The 21,630-nt window shown below is 44.6% G+C and overlaps 1 protein-coding gene across 2 annotated transcripts in view; it reads right to left on the reverse strand.

Annotated features, from left to right (window-relative positions):
- Positions 1-355: 355 nt before the first annotated feature.
- Positions 356-21,630, reverse strand: part of LOC142184503 (TSC22 domain family protein 3-like) — a 48,093-nt gene continuing 26,818 nt past the window's right edge. Inside the window, exons 1-3 of one of the 2 annotated variants that reach the window (XM_075259397.1) lie at positions 3,193-3,466; positions 2,437-2,488; positions 356-1,656 (exon numbers count right to left, since the gene is read on the reverse strand). In XM_075259397.1, coding sequence (XP_075115498.1) covers positions 1,411-1,656; positions 2,437-2,488; positions 3,193-3,425 — 531 coding nt within the window. In that variant the 5' untranslated portion in view covers positions 3,426-3,466 and the 3' untranslated portion in view covers positions 356-1,410. Of the gene's footprint in view, positions 1,657-2,436; positions 2,489-3,192; positions 3,467-21,630 lie in introns of those variants that run through there. The other variant, XM_075259398.1, reaches the window with a different exon arrangement.

Below are 21,630 nucleotides of genomic sequence, written 5' to 3' on the forward strand. Positions count from 1 at the left end.
CAACCCTAAAAGTGCCCATATACATTAGATTAACCCCTTAATATAAGCAGCTCTCTTATCTTCTCGCCACCAGAGATGTCTGACAGCTGCTTCATTCCCTCTTCCCATTCAGAACACGTTTACTGGGGAGAAAGGAATAGCTGTGGGCCAAAAGAGCATCCAACAAATGACTACTGAAGATGTCTAGCTACCTCTACAATGACATCCAAGGGTCTGAAAGTCTACAGCACAATATCAATGTTTATTACTTGCTACCTATTGCCCCTCCTTGCAAGGTGCTAAGGATTAATGGCTGATCTAAAATCCATACTTGCAATAAAACAAGATTAATATCTGTAAGAATGAAACATTCTCATAGGTATATATGAAAAAGGTTTTATTGCGACTCAAAGTTATGTACATTGCAGGTCTCTTACAATAACATTAAACAGCAGAAAGTTCTGAATCCATTGAGCCATGTAAGGTTATTGTTTGACATTTTAGTCCATAAGTCATTAATATTGCAGTATAAAAAAAAGTCTGTCGTCTTGCTTTTCCCAGATTTTAAAGTGTCGTGTGAACTTTACAGGAGGCTCTTTGTCAGCCAATGTGCTTTTGCATGAAGACAAATGGAAATGAGGGAAGTAAGAGATATACAATCTATTCTAGACATGTATAAAAAAGACAAAAGAAAGAAAAAAAGAGTAACAATGTCCATGTTACATGTAGCATATTCCAAGCCTTCGGAGAGACTTTATGGCAACCGCTTATCCAACATTGAACACTATCTCTGTAAACCCATGCTTACAGCCCTGTTATATGTGGGGGGATCTTGGAAAACCTCCACTAGCTCTCACTAGGGCTTCTATGTGCCATCTAACTACAGATATCCATTTCAAAGTGTTTAGGTGCATCTCAAGCTCGGCTGTATTCTTCAACCAAATGGAGCAACGTATCCTATACCAGTCTCTACATTCTGGAGGAGACCAATCTCTGTTTTCCATTTCGGATCAGTTTATGGTCAAGCCAAACAGAGATGGTCCCTCTGACCAACTTTGTACTCCATGGTTAGAGAACTCTTTCAGAAGCGGTCTGTGGACTTCTTCAGCAGCTTCTGCTATTATCTTGGCTTTGCGTTACAAGCCTGACACCAAGAAAGGCAGGTTCCATAGCGGACAAGCTCTGTCTTACTGGTACTCTTCTTAAGAGTCCATGAATGGCTTCTCTCACTCTTCTCTATAAGAAAAGACTTGTGAGGAAGCCTTGTTCTAGCCCTGGTACATCTCATGGTACCAGTATAGGCTAGTCAACGACCCTCCAGGCCAAGGTGACACTTTAAAGAGGGGGGAAAAAAATTACATTTTTTTCTCATTATCGAGGAGACGATTAGGAAAAGTTCTGTGGCTCTGTCCACTCCAAAGACAGAGCCACTTAAACTGCAGATCCAGCTGAGCGTGGTTGGGTAGCATGTATAAAATCTAGGCTTGAAATCTCCCTTGTCTCATCTGAAGGAAGCCGGGATTGAAATTTCTTCATCTGCTCTGGGCTGGCGAGATTCTTTAGTAGGCAATTCTCCCGTTCGAGCTGAGAATTTTTCTCTACCAGCTCCTTGATCTGTTCCTTCAAGACTTCCACCTCTTCCCGCACTGCGTACATGAGATGGTTCTTTACCAAATCCTAAAGGACAAAGAAAAATAAATTGACATTAGTGGGATGATCCAATGCAAGTTTCATGCATAATTTCTGCTCAGTCTAGATGGACCTGAATCAAGCACAGCGTGTTTAACCCTTCCATTGTCAGGTTGGAAATCATATATGTTGGAAAACCTAAGTTAACCAACCACAAAAGGTCTACAATTACATTGTTGTGTATGTGTGAGCATATTACATTTATGCAATTTTAACACAATACTGTTTTTATTCAATAAATAATGCATATGCAGATTAATATACAAGGTGACAGCTACAGTAACTGACTGACGCTAAAGTGCAATGCAGTGCACCTAAGCAGGTTGTTATTCCAGTAGGGCAGACATGCTGGAGTGCGGAGAGAGAAGGCGCTATTGTTGAAATGTCTGCAGTTTCCTTCCTGAGTATGGGATTCCCACATACCCAGCCTGGTGCTGTCTGCAGCTTACACTGCAGTCCTACTCTATCCAATGAGATCCCACAACCTGCGCTGAGAAATCTGCTCAGCAACAAGCAGCGCTACGTCTTCGTATGGAACAACAGGGAGATCCCACTCACCAACCTACACCGACACGCTGAGCTGATGCAACTCCTGTGCAAACGCCTATTACAACTACAGCACACAAAGCATGCCATGTACAGTATATTCATCTCCATTATAAGCAATCTGTACAGGGACATGCTCTTTGCGAGAAGAATGGGATAAAATCCTAAATATCTGCACAATTTCACATTATGTGTATATTGGTTTTGGAAGATGATACTCACCATAGCTTGTTCAATCTTGTTATCTATTGCAACCACACTGGCTCCTGAAGCACTGTAAGAAGAAGAAAGGCAATTTAGTGTCAATGTAACTGCGTAATGCTTATTTAATCTATGTCATATAGTTCACCTCTTATGTAAAAATGATAGTAAAGCGCACTGCAAGCAGGAGACTGTGCAGCGTGTGTACATCCCCGCAGGGGTTAAACTGACAGCCCAGACAAAGCAATGGTCTTCTGCAATACTCTGACAAACAAGTAGGCGGAAACAGAGCTATTCCAGTCCAAACCAGGATAATCCTGCTCCAACCCACCAGCCGTCAATGCAACAAAGCTCAGGCATGTCTGCGGTGTTATAGACTATAGCCATTGACTATAGCAATGCAAGGCTACAGTCCTATTACAAAGGAACGGAGACTGCACTGCACCATTACTAATAATACCACAATAGCATTGATTATATAGATATATATTATGTATAAGTGTAGATATATTATGTAATTATTAACTCTATTGTGCAATTCATACAGAGAATTATATATAAAAAAAAATTATCAAATAAAATATCAAAATAAATTCTAATTAAAAAGCATGCACGGTGCATCCTAGAAATGCATAAGATGAACGCTATTGTACTGAATATACATGAAAACCTATGAAGCCAAGGACGAGCACCTGCCGCAGTCAGATTTTGCAGAGGTTGCTTTGCAGCCCTATAAATGACATCAAGTTAAATATTCCGATAAATCTTCATATTTACCTGTTATCCAGCTTAACAGACACGACATCTGCCCCCAAAAGGGAGGAGAAGAAAGAAATGGAGAAATTGTGCAGCTCATAGACGGCCACCTCCATGGGGTATTTACACACTCCTGTACTCATGTTTGCAGGATAATATGTAAGTGTAGATGTCCACAAAGGAAAGCTGTGCAGTGGTAAGCGGTATATATCCTGTACTGTATGAATGGGACACCCTGCCCTGCGCTCAGGCATCGACTGCTCAGGAAGCAAGCTTAAACTGAAGGCTATTTCAGTGCTGCGCCTCCTTATATAGCAATGGGTGGTGACGTCATATGGTGTCACCCCCTCTATGCAAAGTAGGCTGACTTCGTAATACACCCCCCTCCTCCAAACCACAGAGCTAATAAACAGCCTCAGTTCACTGCAATATATTGACATACATTTGCACAATAAGTTTCTGTGTTTTTCCTCTGAACATTTATTTGTGTTTTTGTGAAGCTGCACAGGACAAAGAGATGTGAAGAGCCCTGCAAAAATGAGAATATACAGCTGGAACGTAATAAAGTCTCGTCTTATTATTACACGCTTACTAGATTTTATAGATTTATATGGAACATAACGCCAGTAGTTACCATGATGGGACCCTGGCAATTGCAGCAAATTGCAAGAGACATATGGATGTATTTCTATGTATCTATTCTATTCTTTCATATTAATATTTGCATTTTCGTCATTGCAAAAAAGAGAATTTCAAGACATAGCAAATGATCCAAGCATATTCAATGAAAAGCTATTGGACGATAACTATATTACAATTATAGTGAGTGTTCACGTCATATTTATCACTTTCACGCCATAAGCTCTTCGTTAGATTTGCAGACAAATAATATTATCCACATAAAGACCTCTCTTAGGCTATATTACATGTATACATACACACTAGATGTAAACAACACCTATATACTGTACCACTGGCTCCTTTTATAAAATGAGATATAACTTATATACATAGATAGGCATAACTTAAAGCACCTTGGTCCCAGTGCAAAATCTGCAAAATCTTGCAATTGTGGCACTTGTGGGACAAGGGAATTTTGGGATCCCATGAGGTACTAGATCCCAGTATCAGCTGCCACTTCGGCACACCTATATGTCTTTGTTATATGTATAGATAGATAGGCAGCTAGACCGATATTACGATAGCACCGTATATTTATTGGTTTGATTTGCACGATCCTCCTATATTGCAAAATGTAGGGTTTTAATGAACAGCATTGATCCAGGCTACTCAGCCATGCAGTGTACTTGGAGCAACTTCGCTATCATTCTCAGGATTAGCTGGAGTCTTAGATGTCAGACTCTCAATCACAAAGTGATGGTATATAATAGTATAGCATAATGCCATATGTTCTAGTGCATAATGTACCATGGATAGAATGTGAAGAGATCCTAGCATAAACAATTATCACAACATGGACTTATATCAATAGTGTCAAGTGTGTGACAAGTTTATTAGAATTTTTCCAAAAGGATATTATATGTCATTTAGTAACTTTGGCAAGTAAAGGATACATGTTTGAAAGATTTAGTCTAGCATATGTATGTTGCCTGACTACACCATTCAATTGAAAAAATGCAATACATGCTATGCAAAAAATGTTAGTAAATAATGGACCACATTCCTAGAACTATCTATACCAGGGGCGTAACTACCGGGGTAGCCACGGTAATGGCTACCACAGGGCCCGGGACATTAGGGAGCCCAGTGACAGCCACCACCATTGCATTTTTTTTTTATATAGGCTGTTACTTGAAGGGAATGGCCCCTATTTACTTACTGATCCTGGATCCTGCTCGAGGCCGCAAGCAATTTCCCCTTCTGTGGATGCAGCTGTGATCAGGAGCCGGGATTAGTAAGTAAGGCCGCAGGCCTGCTATCCCCATAATCACTATCATTATACTCGGGGGGTCTTTTCAGACCCCCCGAGTATAATGATGGGGGGCCCAGTGGAGGTGAGGGAACTTAAAAAAACACTGTTAGGGTGCATTCACACTGAGTAAACGCTAGCTTATTCTGAACGTAAAACACATTCAGAATAAGCGGCGTCTAAAGCAGCTCCATTCATTTCTATGGGAGCGGGGATACGAGCGCTCCCCATAGAAATGAATGGGCTGCTTCTTTCACTCCGTGCAGTCCCATTGAAGTGAATGGGGAGTGCCGGCGTGTACGCTCCGGCATGAGCAGAGCTTGCCGTATACGCCGGCACTCCCCATTCACTTCAATGGGACTGCACGGAGTGAAAGAAGCAGCCCATTCATTTCTATGGGGAGCGCTCGTATCCCCACTCCCATAGAAAAGAATGGAGCTGCTTTAGACGCCGCTTATTCTGAACGTGTTTTACGTTCAGAATAAGCTAGCGTTTACTCAGTGTGAATGCACCCTTAGTTACCTCTCCTGCACTCCGGAAGGCTTCGGGCCTACTTGGTGACGTCACAGATGTCCCCTGACTAAGCCCCGGCTCAAGTGACGTCTGGTCCATCACTGAAGATGGCCGACATCATTGGGGAGTGCACCGGAGCCCAGGAGAGATAAGTAACAGTGGTTTTTATGTTTGTATCCTCCCTTGGGTCTCTGATTATTATACTCTGGGGTCTAAAAAAGTTTGCCATGGGGTCCCCCCATTCCTAGTTACACCACTGATCCATACTAGACTATTTTCATTCATACGTGAGCTATACTGTGTGTTGTTGACTGAAGCTAAGTATGTACAGAACAGATAAAGGTGTGACAATGCTGATGTTGCATGTTGTAGTGTAGAGTAAGGTTCTGTATGCCATATTTAGCCTGCATTCGTGCATATGAATAATAATTAAACAATAAGTGCCTATTTCAGTGGCTATATATTCATGCAGACACATTTCATAACTTGTGTTATTAATGATATGAGCTCCCCCTCCCCCTCAGTCTGTGACACTGGAGTTCCTGGACATTAGTTTGCATTTTCTATTATAACATGATCACTGGCTCCCCCTGCTGGTGTCTCCCTGACACCACAGCCATCGTAACCGCACTAATATCTTGTTTACACTGCAGATGAAAAAGAACACAGTGTTCTCCTTAGATATGGTATAGCCAAAACAACACGGAGCAAAACCTAGTTGTAGCTTTCCAAACCAACCAGAGCCTATTTGTGTTCTCGCCAGTTCTCTGACAGAGGTGTGGTCACCCCAATATGACCTCATTTTTGAGAGGAGACGCAAATGATCCGAGGATTATGCAAGATTATTTTGCATTGTAGGCAGTTTTGCCAATGGGTATTAATAGCACGTAAAAATTTTCCATAAAGTCTAGTTACATATTTGCACCGCAGAAGATACACATAAAGGGAACAGAACAATCTGTGCAGAGCTTTCTATTCATATTGGCGGGGCTAGAAAATGGGCGAGTGTTATGGTTATTGTGGAGGGTGCACTTAATACCGCACCCGAAAAAAGGGCATGCAGCTTTTATATGGAATTATTAATGCTATTTTAAACATATTGTCTGTATAGCAGTGCTGTTGTGTAGAAAAATGAATATAAATGTGTATGATAAGCATAAGCACGGCGGTAGTGACACATAGGCCAAGGCTGCACAGACTTGTCTTTAACGTGTGCACTGCTGAGTTGCAAGCAAATGTTCAAATACATCTTTATTTCACCCTCATCAGACAATAATTTATTGCATTGTTCAGTATTTCAGTGACACACAAACACATTTTATATGTAGCACAATTTTCTGGCCATGTTATTTGATTGCCCTACATTTGACAATGGTGTTTGTCTCTGTCTGCCACCTGGTGGTGTGCATTGGTAGTGCAGTTGAAATATAAAAATGCCCCCTTATTTTGAGACTGCTCCTGTAAGTAGTGTAATGTTGCTGAATAACTCACTGACAGCTTTATTGTCAATCACTTAGAGGTTCTAATTTGACTTCTTGCACTCACAGGAAACAATGGTCCAGATTAAGTACGGTGCCTATGACTAGACGCTGACATGAATGTGGCACATATTTGGCTCATTTGGTACATCTAGTGTGAGCTAACATTTTTCAGACTTGCTAGACAAGTGGCTGTGACTTATTGGCAGAGCCAATTACAAATACCACATTGGATTAGGAAAATCATCATGTCCGCACCAGTTCCACGGTAAAATTACACATTGGTTTTTATGACGTGTGATTCTGCAGTGTGGACATATCCTAGGCTCACGTGTTAGACTGAGGGTCCTTGGATGAACCAGAAAAAGTTATCGTGGGGTTCCATTCCACAATGCCACACAGTACACTTGATATTTGTGTATAATCTGCTGGATCATTATTGTATTAGAGCCCGGGCCAACCAGATTATCCTCCGGTACTTTGGTTTGCCAGTCCGACACTGGTCCTCCATAGACCATATAGCAGCACTTCTGCAGTTTCCTTGCCTGACTTGGCAGACGTCCACATTGGAGAATTCTCTGGCGTCTACAGTACATGTATTAGCTATTGCACTGCTGATATAACAGCAGGTAAGTACAATGTGATACGGCGCCTCCTCCGAACACAGGCGTGCACAGAAATGTGTGCCAAGCAATTATATAATAACAGGAGTGTTTTGCGGATAAGGTCATGCACTAACATGTAATTGGAGCAAGTTCTGAGTAAAGCCACTGGAATGTTAATCTGCAGACTGAGGAATACGTGTAATGCTTATAATATCAATGTCTTCAAGGTGTATGGCGACGTTACAGCATCAAGGTTAAGTTCCAGTCATGAGACAACCTGTTGTGCCAGGATGCTCAGGGGTCATCTCTGGCCACACTGGATATTTGAAAGGCCCCGTCTGTCTATGGGCAGACATCTTCCCTGGCAACAACTCATTGGATGTCACTTTCCAGTGGCTGGAAACTGGGACTTTATAGAAGGTGATCTCCGCCGTGGTCATGTGCTAAAGATTCAAGACCTGAACGCCGCCCTTCCAAGTTTAAGAATGCTCTTTTCACCATGTGTTGTTAGAGGGGCGCTGTCACCTAGATAAGGTCTGCTTGATTCATAGGGGGATAATCTGCTTGTTGAATTTCATTGATGGTTATTTGAGTAAGGCCTGGTTCACATCTGCGTTCAGTATTCCACTTGGGGACCCCCCTAACGGAATACTGAACGCATTGACAAGTGGTGAGCACACGGACCCCATAGACTATAATGGGTCCATGTGTTTTCCGCGCGGTGTCCACATGAGTCATGCAGGGAGGAATGTAGTTCATGAAGTACTTTTCTCTCCGCATGACTCGCGTGGACACCGCAAGGAAAACACACGGACCCCATTATAGTCTATGGGGCCTGTGTGCTTTCAGTGCTCACCACTTATCAATGCGTTCGGTATTTAGTTCAGGGAGGGGGGGTCCCTAAGCGGACTCCCCCAATGGAACACTATACGCAGATGTGAACCAGCCCTAACTATTTATTATTTATGATGTATGGGTTACCCTTAATAAAACACTGTGCTCTTGTTTATCCAAAATAGAACTTGGTCTGTGTCTCATTTTATTATGTACTTATATTGAGGCAGTGGGCTTGTGCTGCCATGCAAACTGATACAAACGTCAGCTAAATCGAATAGATAGACACAGGGACACAGATATAGGGATGAAGTAGAAAGTACACCCAGGCCCTGATGCCAGAGAAAGCCCCCTGTGCCACATAACAAGACACCAGTAGTATAAATGACCATGGGGATCCCTGTTTTCAATTGTACATCGGCACCTAGAACCTTAAAGAGGCTGTTCATTAGAGACACTCAAACCCAATACACAAGATTGGGAATAAATGTTACATTGCTGAATGTCCTACTGCAACCAGAATACTGCTAGTCTGGACTGAAAGTTCCCTTGCGTTCTAACTCCAGGGTACTTGGATGACTGGCACTCCTATCTGTACTAGAAGACTGGCAGTCCCATGGAAATTAGTGACATCACTATTAGAGATGAGCGAACACTAAAATGTTCGAGGTTCGAAATTCGATTCGAACAGCCGCTCAATGTTCGTGTGTTCGAACGGGTTTCGAACCCCATTATAGTCTATGGGGAACAGATACTCGTTAAGGGGGAAACCCAAATCCGTGTCTGGAGGGTCACCAAGTCCACTATGACACCCCAGGAAATGATGCCAACACCTCTGGAATGACACTGGGACAGCAGGGGAAGCATGTCTGGGGGCATCTAACACACCAAAGACCCTCTATTACCCCAACATCACAGCCTAACAACTACACACTTTACACACTCAATACCACCTCTCTGACAGTAGGAAAACACCTTGAAACATGTGTATTTGGCACTTGCAGTGAGGAGAGCTTGTCACCAGCAGTGAATTTGGCCCTTGTAGTAAGTTGAGGTTGGCACCAACATTTGTTTTGAAAATCAGGGTGGATTGAGCCTCTAACCAGCAGAGTTTGGGCAAATTCATGGTGGAGGGAGCCTCTAAACACCCCAGTTTGGGCAAATTCATGGTGGAGGGAGCCTCTAAAAACCCCAGTTTGGACCAATTCATGGTGGAGGGAGCCTCTAACCAGCCCAGTTTGGGCAAATTCATGGTGGAGGGAGCCTCTAAAAAACCCAGTTTGGACCAATTCATGGTGGAGGGAGCCTCTAACCAGCCCAGTTTGGGCAAATTCATGGTGGAGGGAGCCTCTAACCAGCCCAGTTTGGACCAATTCATGGTGGAGGGAGCCTCTAACCAGCCCAGTTTGGACCAATTAATGGTGGAGGGAGCCTCTAACCAGCCCAGTTTGAACCAATTCATGGTGGAGGGAGCCTCTAAACAGCCCAGTTTGGGCAAATTCATGGTGGAGGGAGCCTCTAAAAAACCCAGTTTGGACCAATTCATGGTGGAGGGAGCCTCTAACCAGCCCAGTTTGGACCAATTAATGGTGGAGGGAGCCTCTAACCAGCCCAGTTTGGACCAATTCATGGTGGAGGGAGCCTCTAAACAGCCAAGTTTTGGGAAATTCATGGTGGAGGGAGCCTCTAACCAGCCCAGTTTGGACCAATTCATGGTGGAGGGAGCCTCTAAACAGCCAAGTTTTGGGAAATTCATGGTGGAGGGAGCCTCTAACCAGCCCAGTTTGGACCAATTCATGGTGGAGGGAGCCTCTAAAAAACCCAGTTTGGACCAATTCATGGTGGAGGGAGCCTCTAAACAGCCCAGTTTGGGCAAATTCATGGTGGAGGGAGCCTCTAACCAGCCCAGTTTGGACCAATTAATGGTGGAGGGAGCCTCTAAACAGCCAAGTTTTGGGAAATTCATGGTGGAGGGAGCCTCTAACCAGCCCAGTTTGGACCAATTCATGGTGGAGGGAGCCTCTAAACAGCCCAGTTTGGGCAAATTCATGGTGGAGGGAGCCTCTAAAAAACCCAGTTTGGACCAATTCATGGTGGAGGGAGCCTCTAATTAGCCCAGTTTGGACCAATTAATTGTGGAGGGAGCCTCTAACCAGCCCAGTTTGGACCAATTAATGGTGGAGGGAGCCTCTAAACAGCCCAGTTTGGGCAAATTCATGGTGGAGGGAGCCTCTAACCAGCCCAGTTTGGACCAATTAATGGTGGAGGGAGCCTCTAACCAGCCCAGTTTGGACCAATTAATGGTGGAGGGAGCCTCTAACCACCCCAGTTTGGACCAATTCATGGTGGAGGGAGCCTCTAACCAGCCCAGTTTGGACCAATTCATGGTGGAGGGAGCCTCTAACCAGCCCAGTTTGGACCAATTAATGGTGGAGGGAGCCTCTAACCACCCCAGTTTGGACCAATTCATGGTGGAGGGAGCCTCTAAAAAACCCAGTTTGGACCAATTCATGGTGGAGGGAGCCTCTAAACAGCCCAGTTTGGGCAAATTCATGGTGGAGGGAGCCTCTAAACAGCCCAGTTTGGGCAAATTCATGGTGGAGGGAGCCTCTAACCAGCCCAGTTTGGACCAATTAATGGTGGAGGGAGCCTCTAACCAGCCCAGTTTGGACCAATTCATGGTGGAGGGAGCCTCTAAACAGCCCAGTTTGGGCAAATTCATGGTGGAAGGAGCCTCTAACCAGCAGAGTTGTGGGAAAGCAGGGTGGAGGGAGCCTCTAACCAGCAGAGTTGGTGGAAATCAGGGTGGAGGGAGCCTCTAACCAGCAGAGTTGGGGGAAATCATGTTGGAGGGAGCCTAGTATTAGCAGAATTGTGCAACGCTTATGGTGGATGAGTATGAGGATGCGGAGGAATTGGAGAGGTTGAGTACAGACATGGAGTTTCATGTTGGGGTGCTTTACACAGGTGGGCACAAAAATGAAGGCTCTATCCAGTGGTGGTTCATTTTTATCAAAGTGAGCCGGTCGGCACTCTCAGCTGACAGACGGGTGCGCTTGTCAGTGATGATGCCACCGGCTGCACTGAACACCCTCTCAGATAGGACGCTGGCGGCAGGACAGGACAGCACCTCCAAGGCATATAGGGCAAGTTCAAGCCACAGGTCCAACTTCGACACCCAATACGTGTAGGGCGCAGAGGGGTCGGAGAGGACAGGGCTGTGGTCGGAAAGGTATTCCCGCAACATGCGCCTATACTTCTCACGCCTGGTGACACTAGGACCCTCCGTGGCGGCACTTTGGCGAGGGGGTGCCATCAAGGTGTCCCAGACCTTAGACAGTGTGCCCCTCGTTTGTGTGGACCGGTGAGAACTTGGTTGCCTACTGGAGGAACTGCCCTCCCTGCCGCCACTGTCACATGCTGGAAACATCTCCATCATATTCTGCACCAATTGCCTGTGGCAAGCATTGATGCGATTGGCCCTCCCCTCTACCGGAATAAAAGACGAGATGTTGTTTTTATACCGGGGGTCAAGGATAGCAAAGATCCAGTACTGGTTGTCCTCCATGATTTTGACAATACGCTTGTCGGTTGTAAAGCACCCCAACATGAACTCAGCCATGTCTGCCACAGTGTTAGTTGGCATGACTCCTCTGGCCCCACCGGAAAGTTCAATCTCCATTTCCTCCTCATCCTCCATGTCTACCCATCCGCGCTGCAACAATGGGACGATTCGAAGTTGCCCGGAAGCCTCCTGTATCACCATCACATCATCGGACAACTCTTCTTCCTCCTCCTCCTCCTCCTCCTCCTCCATTAAACGCAGTGAAGCGGACAGATGTGTGGACCTACTCTCCAGCTGTGACGGATCGGATGCTATCCCTAACTCCTCTGTGTGATCTGAGTTATCCCTGATGTCAATCAGGGATTCTCTCAGAACACACAAGAGCGGGATTGTAAGGCTCACCATCGCATCCTCAGAGCTCACCCTCCTTGTGGACTCCTCAAAGACCCGTAGGATGTCACAAAGGTCTCTCATCCATGGCCACTCATGGATGTGAAACTGAGGCAGCTGACTTTGTGGCACCCTAGGGTTTTGTAGCTGGTATTCCATCAAAGGTCTCTGCTGCTCAACCACTCTATTCAACATCTGAAACGTTGAGTTCCAGCGTGTGGGGACGTCGCACAAAAGCCGGTGTTGTGGCACATGCAGGCGTTGCTGGAGAGATTTTAAGCTAGCAGCGGCTACTGTCGACTTGCGAAAGTGGGCGCACATGCGCCGCACTTTCACCAGTAGCTCTGGAACATTGGGGTAGCTCTTTAGGAAACGTTGCACCACTAGGTTGAAGACGTGGGCCAGGCATGGAACATGTTGGAGTCCGGCAAGCTCCAGAGCTGCTACCAGGTTCCGGCCGTTATCACAAACGACCATGCCTGGGCCCAGGTGCAGCGGCTCAAACCATATTGCCGTCTCATCGAGGAGGGCATCCCTCACCTCGGAGGCAGTGTGCTGTCTGTCCCCCAAGCTGATCAGCTTCAGCACAGCCTGCTGACGTCTACCAACGCCAGTGCTGCAACGTTTCCAACTCGTAGCTGGGGTCAATCTAACAGCGGAGGAGGAGGCGGTGGCGGAGGAGGAGGCGGAGGAGGAGGCGGTAGAGGAGGAGGAGGAGGGGGGTGTTCTTCTCGTGTCCCTGCCAGGAATGTTAGGCGGGGAGACGAGGTACACCGGGCCAGTTTGGGAAGCAGTCCCAGCCTCAACTACATTTACCCAGTGTGCCGTCAGTGAAATGTAGCGTCCCTGTCCGCATGCACTTGTCCACGCGTCGGTGGTCAAGTGGACCTTTGTGCAAAGCGCGGAACTAAGGGCCCGCCTGATGTTGAGTGACACGTGCTGGTGCAAGGCGGGGACGGCACACCGGGAGAAGTAGTGACGGCTAGGGACGGCATAGCGAGGTGCCGCAGTTGCCATCAGGTCCAGGAAGGCGGGAGTTTCAACAAGCCGGAACGCCAACATCTCCTGGGCCAGCAGTTTAGCGATGTTGGCGTTCAAGGCTTGCGCGTGTGGGTGGTTAGCAGTGTATTTCTGCCGCCGCTCCAATGTCTGAGAGATGGTGGGTTGTTGTAAAGAAACGCCTGATGGTGCCTTTGATGGTGCAGGAGAAGGAGATAAGACAGGACCAGGGGAGGATGAGGTAGAAGTCAACAAAGTGGCGGAGGCAGATGAAGTGGTGTCCTGGCTCGTCCTCTGGAGTGCATCGCCAGCACAGTCAGCAGTGGCAGTGGCAGAGGCAGAGGCAGAGGCAGTGGCAGTGGCGTGAACGGCAGGCGGCCTTTGTCCTGCCGTTGCTGCCTGCCACTGATTCCAGTGCTTGGATTCCAAATGACGGCGCATTGAAGTGGTGGACAGGTTGCTCTTCTCAGAGCCCCTAATCAATTTCGAGAGGCAAATTGTGCAGACAACACTATATCTGTCCTCGGCGCATTCCTTGAAAAAACTCCACACCTTCGAGAAACGTGCCCTCGAGGTGGGAGTTTTTCGGGGCTGGGTACGAACTGGAACATCTTGGGAGATTCCGGGTGTGGCCTGGCTTCGCCTAAGCTGCTGACCTCTGCCTCTGCCTCTAGCTACCCTTTTTGGTGCTGCACCTGCCTCAACATCCACACTACTTTCCCCGCTTGACATCCCCCCTGTCCAGGTCGGGTCAGTGTCCTCATCATCCACCACTTCCTCTTCCAACTCCTGTCTCATCTCCTCCTCCCGCACAATGCGCCAGTCAACTGGATGCCCTGACGGCAACTGCGTCACATCATCGTCGATGAGGGTGGGTTGCTGGTCATCCACCACCAAATCGAACGGAGATGGAGGAGACTCTAGTGTTTGAGCATCTGGACACAGATGCTCCTCTGTTAGGTTCGTGGAATCGTGACGTGGAGAGGCAGGTTGAGGGACAATGAAAGGAGCGGAGAACAGCTCTGGGGAGCAGGGACAGTTTGGGTTATTGTTCTGTAAAGCTTCGGAATTTTGGGAGGAAGGAAGACAAGACTGTTGGGTAATAGGAGGAGAGGAGGCAGAGTCTGACTGGCTGCTGGACAATGTGCTGTAAGCGTTCTCTGACAGCCATTGCAAGACCTGTTCCTGGTTCTCGGGCCTACTAAGGTTTGTACCCTGCAGTTTAGTTAATGTGGCAAGCAACCCTGGCACTGTGGAGTGGCGCAATGCTTGCTGCCCCACAGGAGTAGGCACGGGACGCCCTGTGGCTTCACTGCTACCTTGCTCCCCAGAACCATTCCCCCGACCTCGCCCACGGCCTCGTCCACGTCCCTTTCCGGGAGCCTTGCGCATTTTGAATTCCTAGTTAGAAATTGGCACTGTATACCAGTAGTAAAAATTGTGGGTGCACGTAACCCCAATATATTCTTTGAATTCCCAGTCAGACACTGGCACTATATGGCAGTAGCAAGAAATGAGGGTATTTGTATTCCCAATATACTCTTTGAATTCCCAGTCAGACAATGGCACTGTATACCAGTAGTAAAAATTGTGGGTGCACGTAACCCCAATATATTCTTTGAATTCCCAGTCAGACACTGGCACTATATGGCAGTAGCAAGAAATGAGGGTATTTGTATTCCCAATATACTCTTTGAATTCCCAGTCAGACAATGGCACTGTATACCAGTAGTAAAAATTGTGGGTGCACGTAACCCCAATATATTCTTTGAATTACCAGTCAGAAACTGGCACTATATGGCAGTAGCAAGAAATGAGGGTATTTATAACCCCAATATATTCTTTGAATTCCCAGTCAGACAATGGCACTGTATACCAGTAGTAAAAATTGTGGGTGCACGTAACCCCAATATATTCTTTGAATTACCAGTCAGAAACTGGCACTATATGGCAGTAGCAAGAAATGAGGGTATTTGTATTCCCAATATACTCTTTGAATTCCCAGTCAGACAATGGCACTGTATACCAGTAGTAAAAATTGTGGGTGCACGTAACCCCAATATATTCTTTGAATTACCAGTCAGAAACTGGCACTATATGGCAGTAGCAAGAAATGAGGGTATTTATAACCCCAATATATTCTTTGAATTCCCAGTCAGACAATGGCACTGTATACCAGTAGTAAAAATTGTGGGTGCACGTAACCCCAATATATTCTTTGAATTCCCAGTCAGAAACTGGCACTATATGGCAGTAGCAAGAAATGAGGGTATTTGTATTCCCAATATACTCTTTGAATTCCCAGTCAGACAATGGCACTGTATACCAGTAGTAAAAATTGTGGGTGCACGTAACCCCAATATATTCTTTGAATTACCAGTCAGAAACTGGCACTATATGGCAGTAGCAAGAAATGAGGGTATTTATAACCCCAATATATTCTTTGAATTCCCAGTCAGACAATGGCACTGTATACCAGTAGTAAAAATTGTGGGTGCACGTAACCCCAATATATTCTTTGAATTCCCAGTCAGACACTGGCACTATATGGCAGTAGCAAGAAATGAGGGTATTTGTATTCCCAATATACTCTTTGAATTCCCAGTCAGACAATGGCACTGTATACCAGTAGTAAAAATTGTGGGTGCACGTAACCCCAATATATTCTTTGAATTCCCAGTCAGACACTGGCACTATATGGCAGTAGCAAGAAATGAGGGTATTTGTATTCCCAATATACTCTTTGAATTCCCAGTCAGACAATGGCACTGTATACCAGTAGTAAAAATTGTGGGTGCACGTAACCCCAATATATTCTTTGAATTACCAGTCAGAAACTGGCACTATATGGCAGTAGCAAGAAATGAGGGTATTTATAACCCCAATATATTCTTTGAATTCCCAGTCAGACAATGGCACTGTATACCAGTAGTAAAAATTGTGGGTGCACGTAACCCCAATATATTCTTTGAATTACCAGTCAGAAACTGGCACTATATGGCAGTAGCAAGAAATGAGGGTATTTGTATTCCCAATATACTCTTTGAATTCCCAGTCAGACAATGGCACTGTATACCAGTAGTAAAAATTGTGGGTGCACGTAACCCCAATATATTCTTTGAATTCCCAGTCAGACACTGGCACTATATGGCAGTAGCAAGAAATGAGGGTATTTGTATTCCCAATATACTCTTTGAATTCCCAGTCAGACAATGGCACTGTATACCAGTAGTAAAAATTGTGGGTGCACGTAACCCCAATATATTCTTTGAATTACCAGTCAGAAACTGGCACTATATGGCAGTAGCAAGAAATGAGGGTATTTATAACCCCAATATATTCTTTGAATTCCCAGTCAGACAATGGCACTGTATACCAGTAGTAAAAATTGTGGGTGCACGTAACCCCAATATATTCTTTGAATTACCAGTCAGAAACTGGCACTATATGGCAGTAGCAAGAAATGAGGGTATTTGTATTCCCAATATACTCTTTGAATTCCCAGTCAGACAATGGCACTGTATACCAGTAGTAAAAATTGTGGGTGCACGTAACCCCAATATATTCTTTGAATTACCAGTCAGAAACTGGCACTATATGGCAGTAGCAAGAAATGAGGGTATTTATAACCCCAATATATTCTTTGAATTCCCAGTCAGACAATGGCACTGTATACCAGTAGTAAAAATTGTGGGTGCACGTAACCCCAATATATTCTTTGAATTCCCAGTCAGAAACTGGCACTATATGGCAGTAGCAAGAAATGAGGGTATTTGTATTCCCAATATATTCTTTGAATTCCCAGTCAGACAATGGCACTGTATACCAGTAGTAAAAATTGTGGGTGCACGTAACCCCAATATATTCTTTGAATTACCAGTCAGAAACTGGCACTATATGGCAGTAGCAAGAAATGAGGGTATTTATAACCCCAATATATTCTTTGAATTCCCAGTCAGACAATGGCACTGTATACCAGTAGTAAAAATTGTGGGTGCACGTAACCCCAATATATTCTTTGAATTCCCAGTCAGACACTGGCACTATATGGCAGTAGCAAGAAATGAGGGTATTTGTATTCCCAATATACTCTTTGAATTCCCAGTCAGACAATGGCACTGTATACCAGTAGTAAAAATTGTGGGTGCACGTAACCCCAATATATTCTTTGAATTCCCAGTCAGACACTGGCACTATATGGCAGTAGCAAGAAATGAGGGTATTTGTATTCCCAATATACTCTTTGAATTCCCAGTCAGACAATGGCACTGTATACCAGTAGTAAAAATTGTGGGTGCACGTAACCCCAATATATTCTTTGAATTACCAGTCAGAAACTGGCACTATATGGCAGTAGCAAGAAATGAGGGTATTTATAACCCCAATATATTCTTTGAATTCCCAGTCAGACAATGGCACTGTATACCAGTAGTAAAAATTGTGGGTGCACGTAACCCCAATATATTCTTTGAATTACCAGTCAGAAACTGGCACTATATGGCAGTAGCAAGAAATGAGGGTATTTGTATTCCCAATATACTCTTTGAATTCCCAGTCAGACAATGGCACTGTATACCAGTAGTAAAAATTGTGGGTGCACGTAACCCCAATATATTCTTTGAATTACCAGTCAGAAACTGGCACTATATGGCAGTAGCAAGAAATGAGGGTATTTATAACCCCAATATATTCTTTGAATTCCCAGTCAGACAATGGCACTGTATACCAGTAGTAAAAATTGTGGGTGCACGTAACCCCAATATATTCTTTGAATTCCCAGTCAGAAACTGGCACTATATGGCAGTAGCAAGAAATGAGGGTATTTGTATTCCCAATATACTCTTTGAATTCCCAGTCAGACAATGGCACTGTATACCAGTAGTAAAAATTGTGGGTGCACGTAACCCCAATATATTCTTTGAATTACCAGTCAGAAACTGGCACTATATGGCAGTAGCAAGAAATGAGGGTATTTATAACCCCAATATATTCTTTGAATTCCCAGTCAGACAATGGCACTGTATACCAGTAGTAAAAATTGTGGGTGCACGTAACCCCAATATATTCTTTGAATTCCCAGTCAGACACTGGCACTATATGGCAGTAGCAAGAAATGAGGGTATTTGTATTCCCAATATACTCTTTGAATTCCCAGTCAGACAATGGCACTGTATACCAGTAGTAAAAATTGTGGGTGCACGTAACCCCAATATATTCTTTGAATTACCAGTCAGAAACTGGCACTATATGGCAGTAGCAAGAAATGAGGGTATTTATAACCCCAATATATTCTTTGAATTCCCAGTCAGACAATGGCACTGTATACCAGTAGTAAAAATTGTGGGTGCACGTAACCCCAATATATTCTTTGAATTACCAGTCAGAAACTGGCACTATATGGCAGTAGCAAGAAATGAGGGTATTTGTATTCCCAATATACTCTTTGAATTCCCAGTCAGACAATGGCACTGTATACCAGTAGTAAAAATTGTGGGTGCACGTAACCCCAATATATTCTTTGAATTACCAGTCAGAAACTGGCACTATATGGCAGTAGCAAGAAATGAGGGTATTTATAACCCCAATATATTCTTTGAATTCCCAGTCAGACAATGGCACTGTATACCAGTAGTAAAAATTGTGGGTGCACGTAACCCCAATATATTCTTTGAATTCCCAGTCAGAAACTGGCACTATATGGCAGTAGCAAGAAATGAGGGTATTTGTATTCCCAATATATTCTTTGAATTCCCAGTCAGACAATGGCACTGTATACCAGTAGTAAAAATTGTGGGTGCACGTAACCCCAATATATTCTTTGAATTACCAGTCAGAAACTGGCACTATATGGCAGTAGCAAGAAATGAGGGTATTTATAACCCCAATATATTCTTTGAATTCCCAGTCAGACAATGGCACTGTATACCAGTAGTAAAAATTGTGGGTGCACGTAACCCCAATATATTCTTTGAATTCCCAGTCAGAAACTGGCACTATATGGCAGTAGCAAGAAATGAGGGTATTTGTATTCCCAATATACTCTTTGAATTCCCAGTCAGACAATGGCACTGTATACCAGTAGTAAAAATTGTGGGTGCACGTAACCCCAATATATTCTTTGAATTACCAGTCAGAAACTGGCACTATATGGCAGTAGCAAGAAATGAGGGTATTTGTATTCCCAATATATTCTTTGAATTCCCAGTCAGACAATGGCACTGTATACCAGTAGTAAAAATTGTGGGTGTATATAGCCCCAATTCTATTGCTAGGGGACTTGCAGGGTATTTCTGGGGTGAAGGTGGGGGGGCACACCGTTGGAACGGGTATCGGGGTATATATCGGGTATACGGGAATACACTGACAGTGTATTCCATTCAGGATCCTGGGAAAGCTGGGTTGCGGCGATTGAGCCCGTCAGTGCCACGTTACACTGACAAGCTTCTCCCTGGAATTTAGCTCTTACAAGAGCTGTTGGTTGTCTTCTCCTTCCTATCCTAGCCTGTCCCTGCCTACCCAGAATCTAAGCCCTAGCTAGCTGGACGGAAACCTCCGTCCTCGGTGAATTGCAAGCTCAGAATGACGCGAAGCTGGGCGTCGCTGTTCTTTTAAATTAGAGGTCACATGTTTTCGGCAGCCAATGGGTTTTGCCTACTTTTTTCAACGTCACCGGTGTCGTAGTTCCTGTCCCACCTACCCTGCGCTGTTATTGGAGCAAAAAAGGCGCCAGGGAAGGTGGGAGGGGAATCGAGTAATGGCGCACTTTACCACGCGGTGTTCGATTCGATTCGAACATGCCGAACAGCCTAATATCCGATCGAACATGAGTTCGATAGAACACTGTTCGCTCATCTCTAATCACTATACCCAGGACCAGAAGTGGTCACCACCCAAACTTTCTTTATCTTTCTATTAGCAAGCACCAAGTAAAGTTATTGGAAATTGGTTTACTCTTTACTCAAATAATCCGAGCATGTATGTGTAGAGCTAGGAGGAATCGCTGTCAAGGGAACAAGTGTTCGGCAAGCGTATGGGCACCTTAATAGCCTCTCAGTCACAAACTGAAGATTCAATGGGGGTTACAAAGCGCAGCGTATTCCATCCTCATTTATAAGGAATCCTCTTCATGCGGGGGGCTCATCTGATGGCCCGTGTGCCTGTGATGAAGTCTACACCAGCTTGTAGCACAACTTCATAGTTACATAGTTAGTACGGATGAAAAAAGACATACGTCCATTAAGTTCACTTCCACCCCACTTTTGCGAAACAAAAATGATTGTCGCAACTGGCGTTTACAAGTTTGCAAACCCAAGACTTGTGACTTTTTTACATTCTAGAGATCTGACACATATGAATAATAAAGTTCCCCCAATAAATTCAGTAAAATAGGAGCTAAGATAATAAACATGAAGAATAGTAATAATATGTGCTGGGAAGTGGGAAAACTACAGGAGCAGAATGCAAACGTCTGCAGGACTACGTCCATACTGAGCAGTAAACAAGTAGAGGTCAACAGTGTGTGAGAAGTCAAGAATAAAAGCGCCATATCTGTCATCGTGTCCGCTCCGTGAGAGCAGATTATAAATAGCCTCGTACTAGAGAACAGCAGCAGGAAGGAGACCTGTTATTACTATTACTACAGAGCCTGCAGTCCAGGAATTCCCTGATACAGACATACAGACCTACGCCTACTCTGCTAGAACACTATATGCCATGTATCATCCTGTAATAATGCCCATGACACATAGGTGTCAACTGGTTAATTCACAGAATGGCTTCTAGAAACGGATCTGTTATAGATGTCGCCATTACTCTCATTTTTATCCCATACGTAAATGGTTAATGCATATATCATTAGCCACGGTCACCCATTGCTATATTGCAAATAATTGTTAGCCCCTTTTTGGATTTTTGCGGTGCGATTGACTTGGGTATTTTTTGTAGGCTAGGTTGTATTTTTTAATGGCGCCATTTAATGTTCCATATAATGTATTGATATGCAAAGAAATTATTTGTAGGTAGTTCACACGTAAAAACCTCCTGGCTTATTTTGGTCCTGAAAAAAAACGCTTCCTAATTAGGAAGCTTTTTTTTGACATTGCCAAGCTTTTTTCCGCACGTTTTCTTGCAAAAAACTGCGTCGCT

Source organism: Leptodactylus fuscus, chromosome 11 (assembly GCF_031893055.1).
Source record: "Leptodactylus fuscus isolate aLepFus1 chromosome 11, aLepFus1.hap2, whole genome shotgun sequence".
NCBI lineage: Eukaryota > Metazoa > Chordata > Amphibia > Anura > Leptodactylidae > Leptodactylus > Leptodactylus fuscus.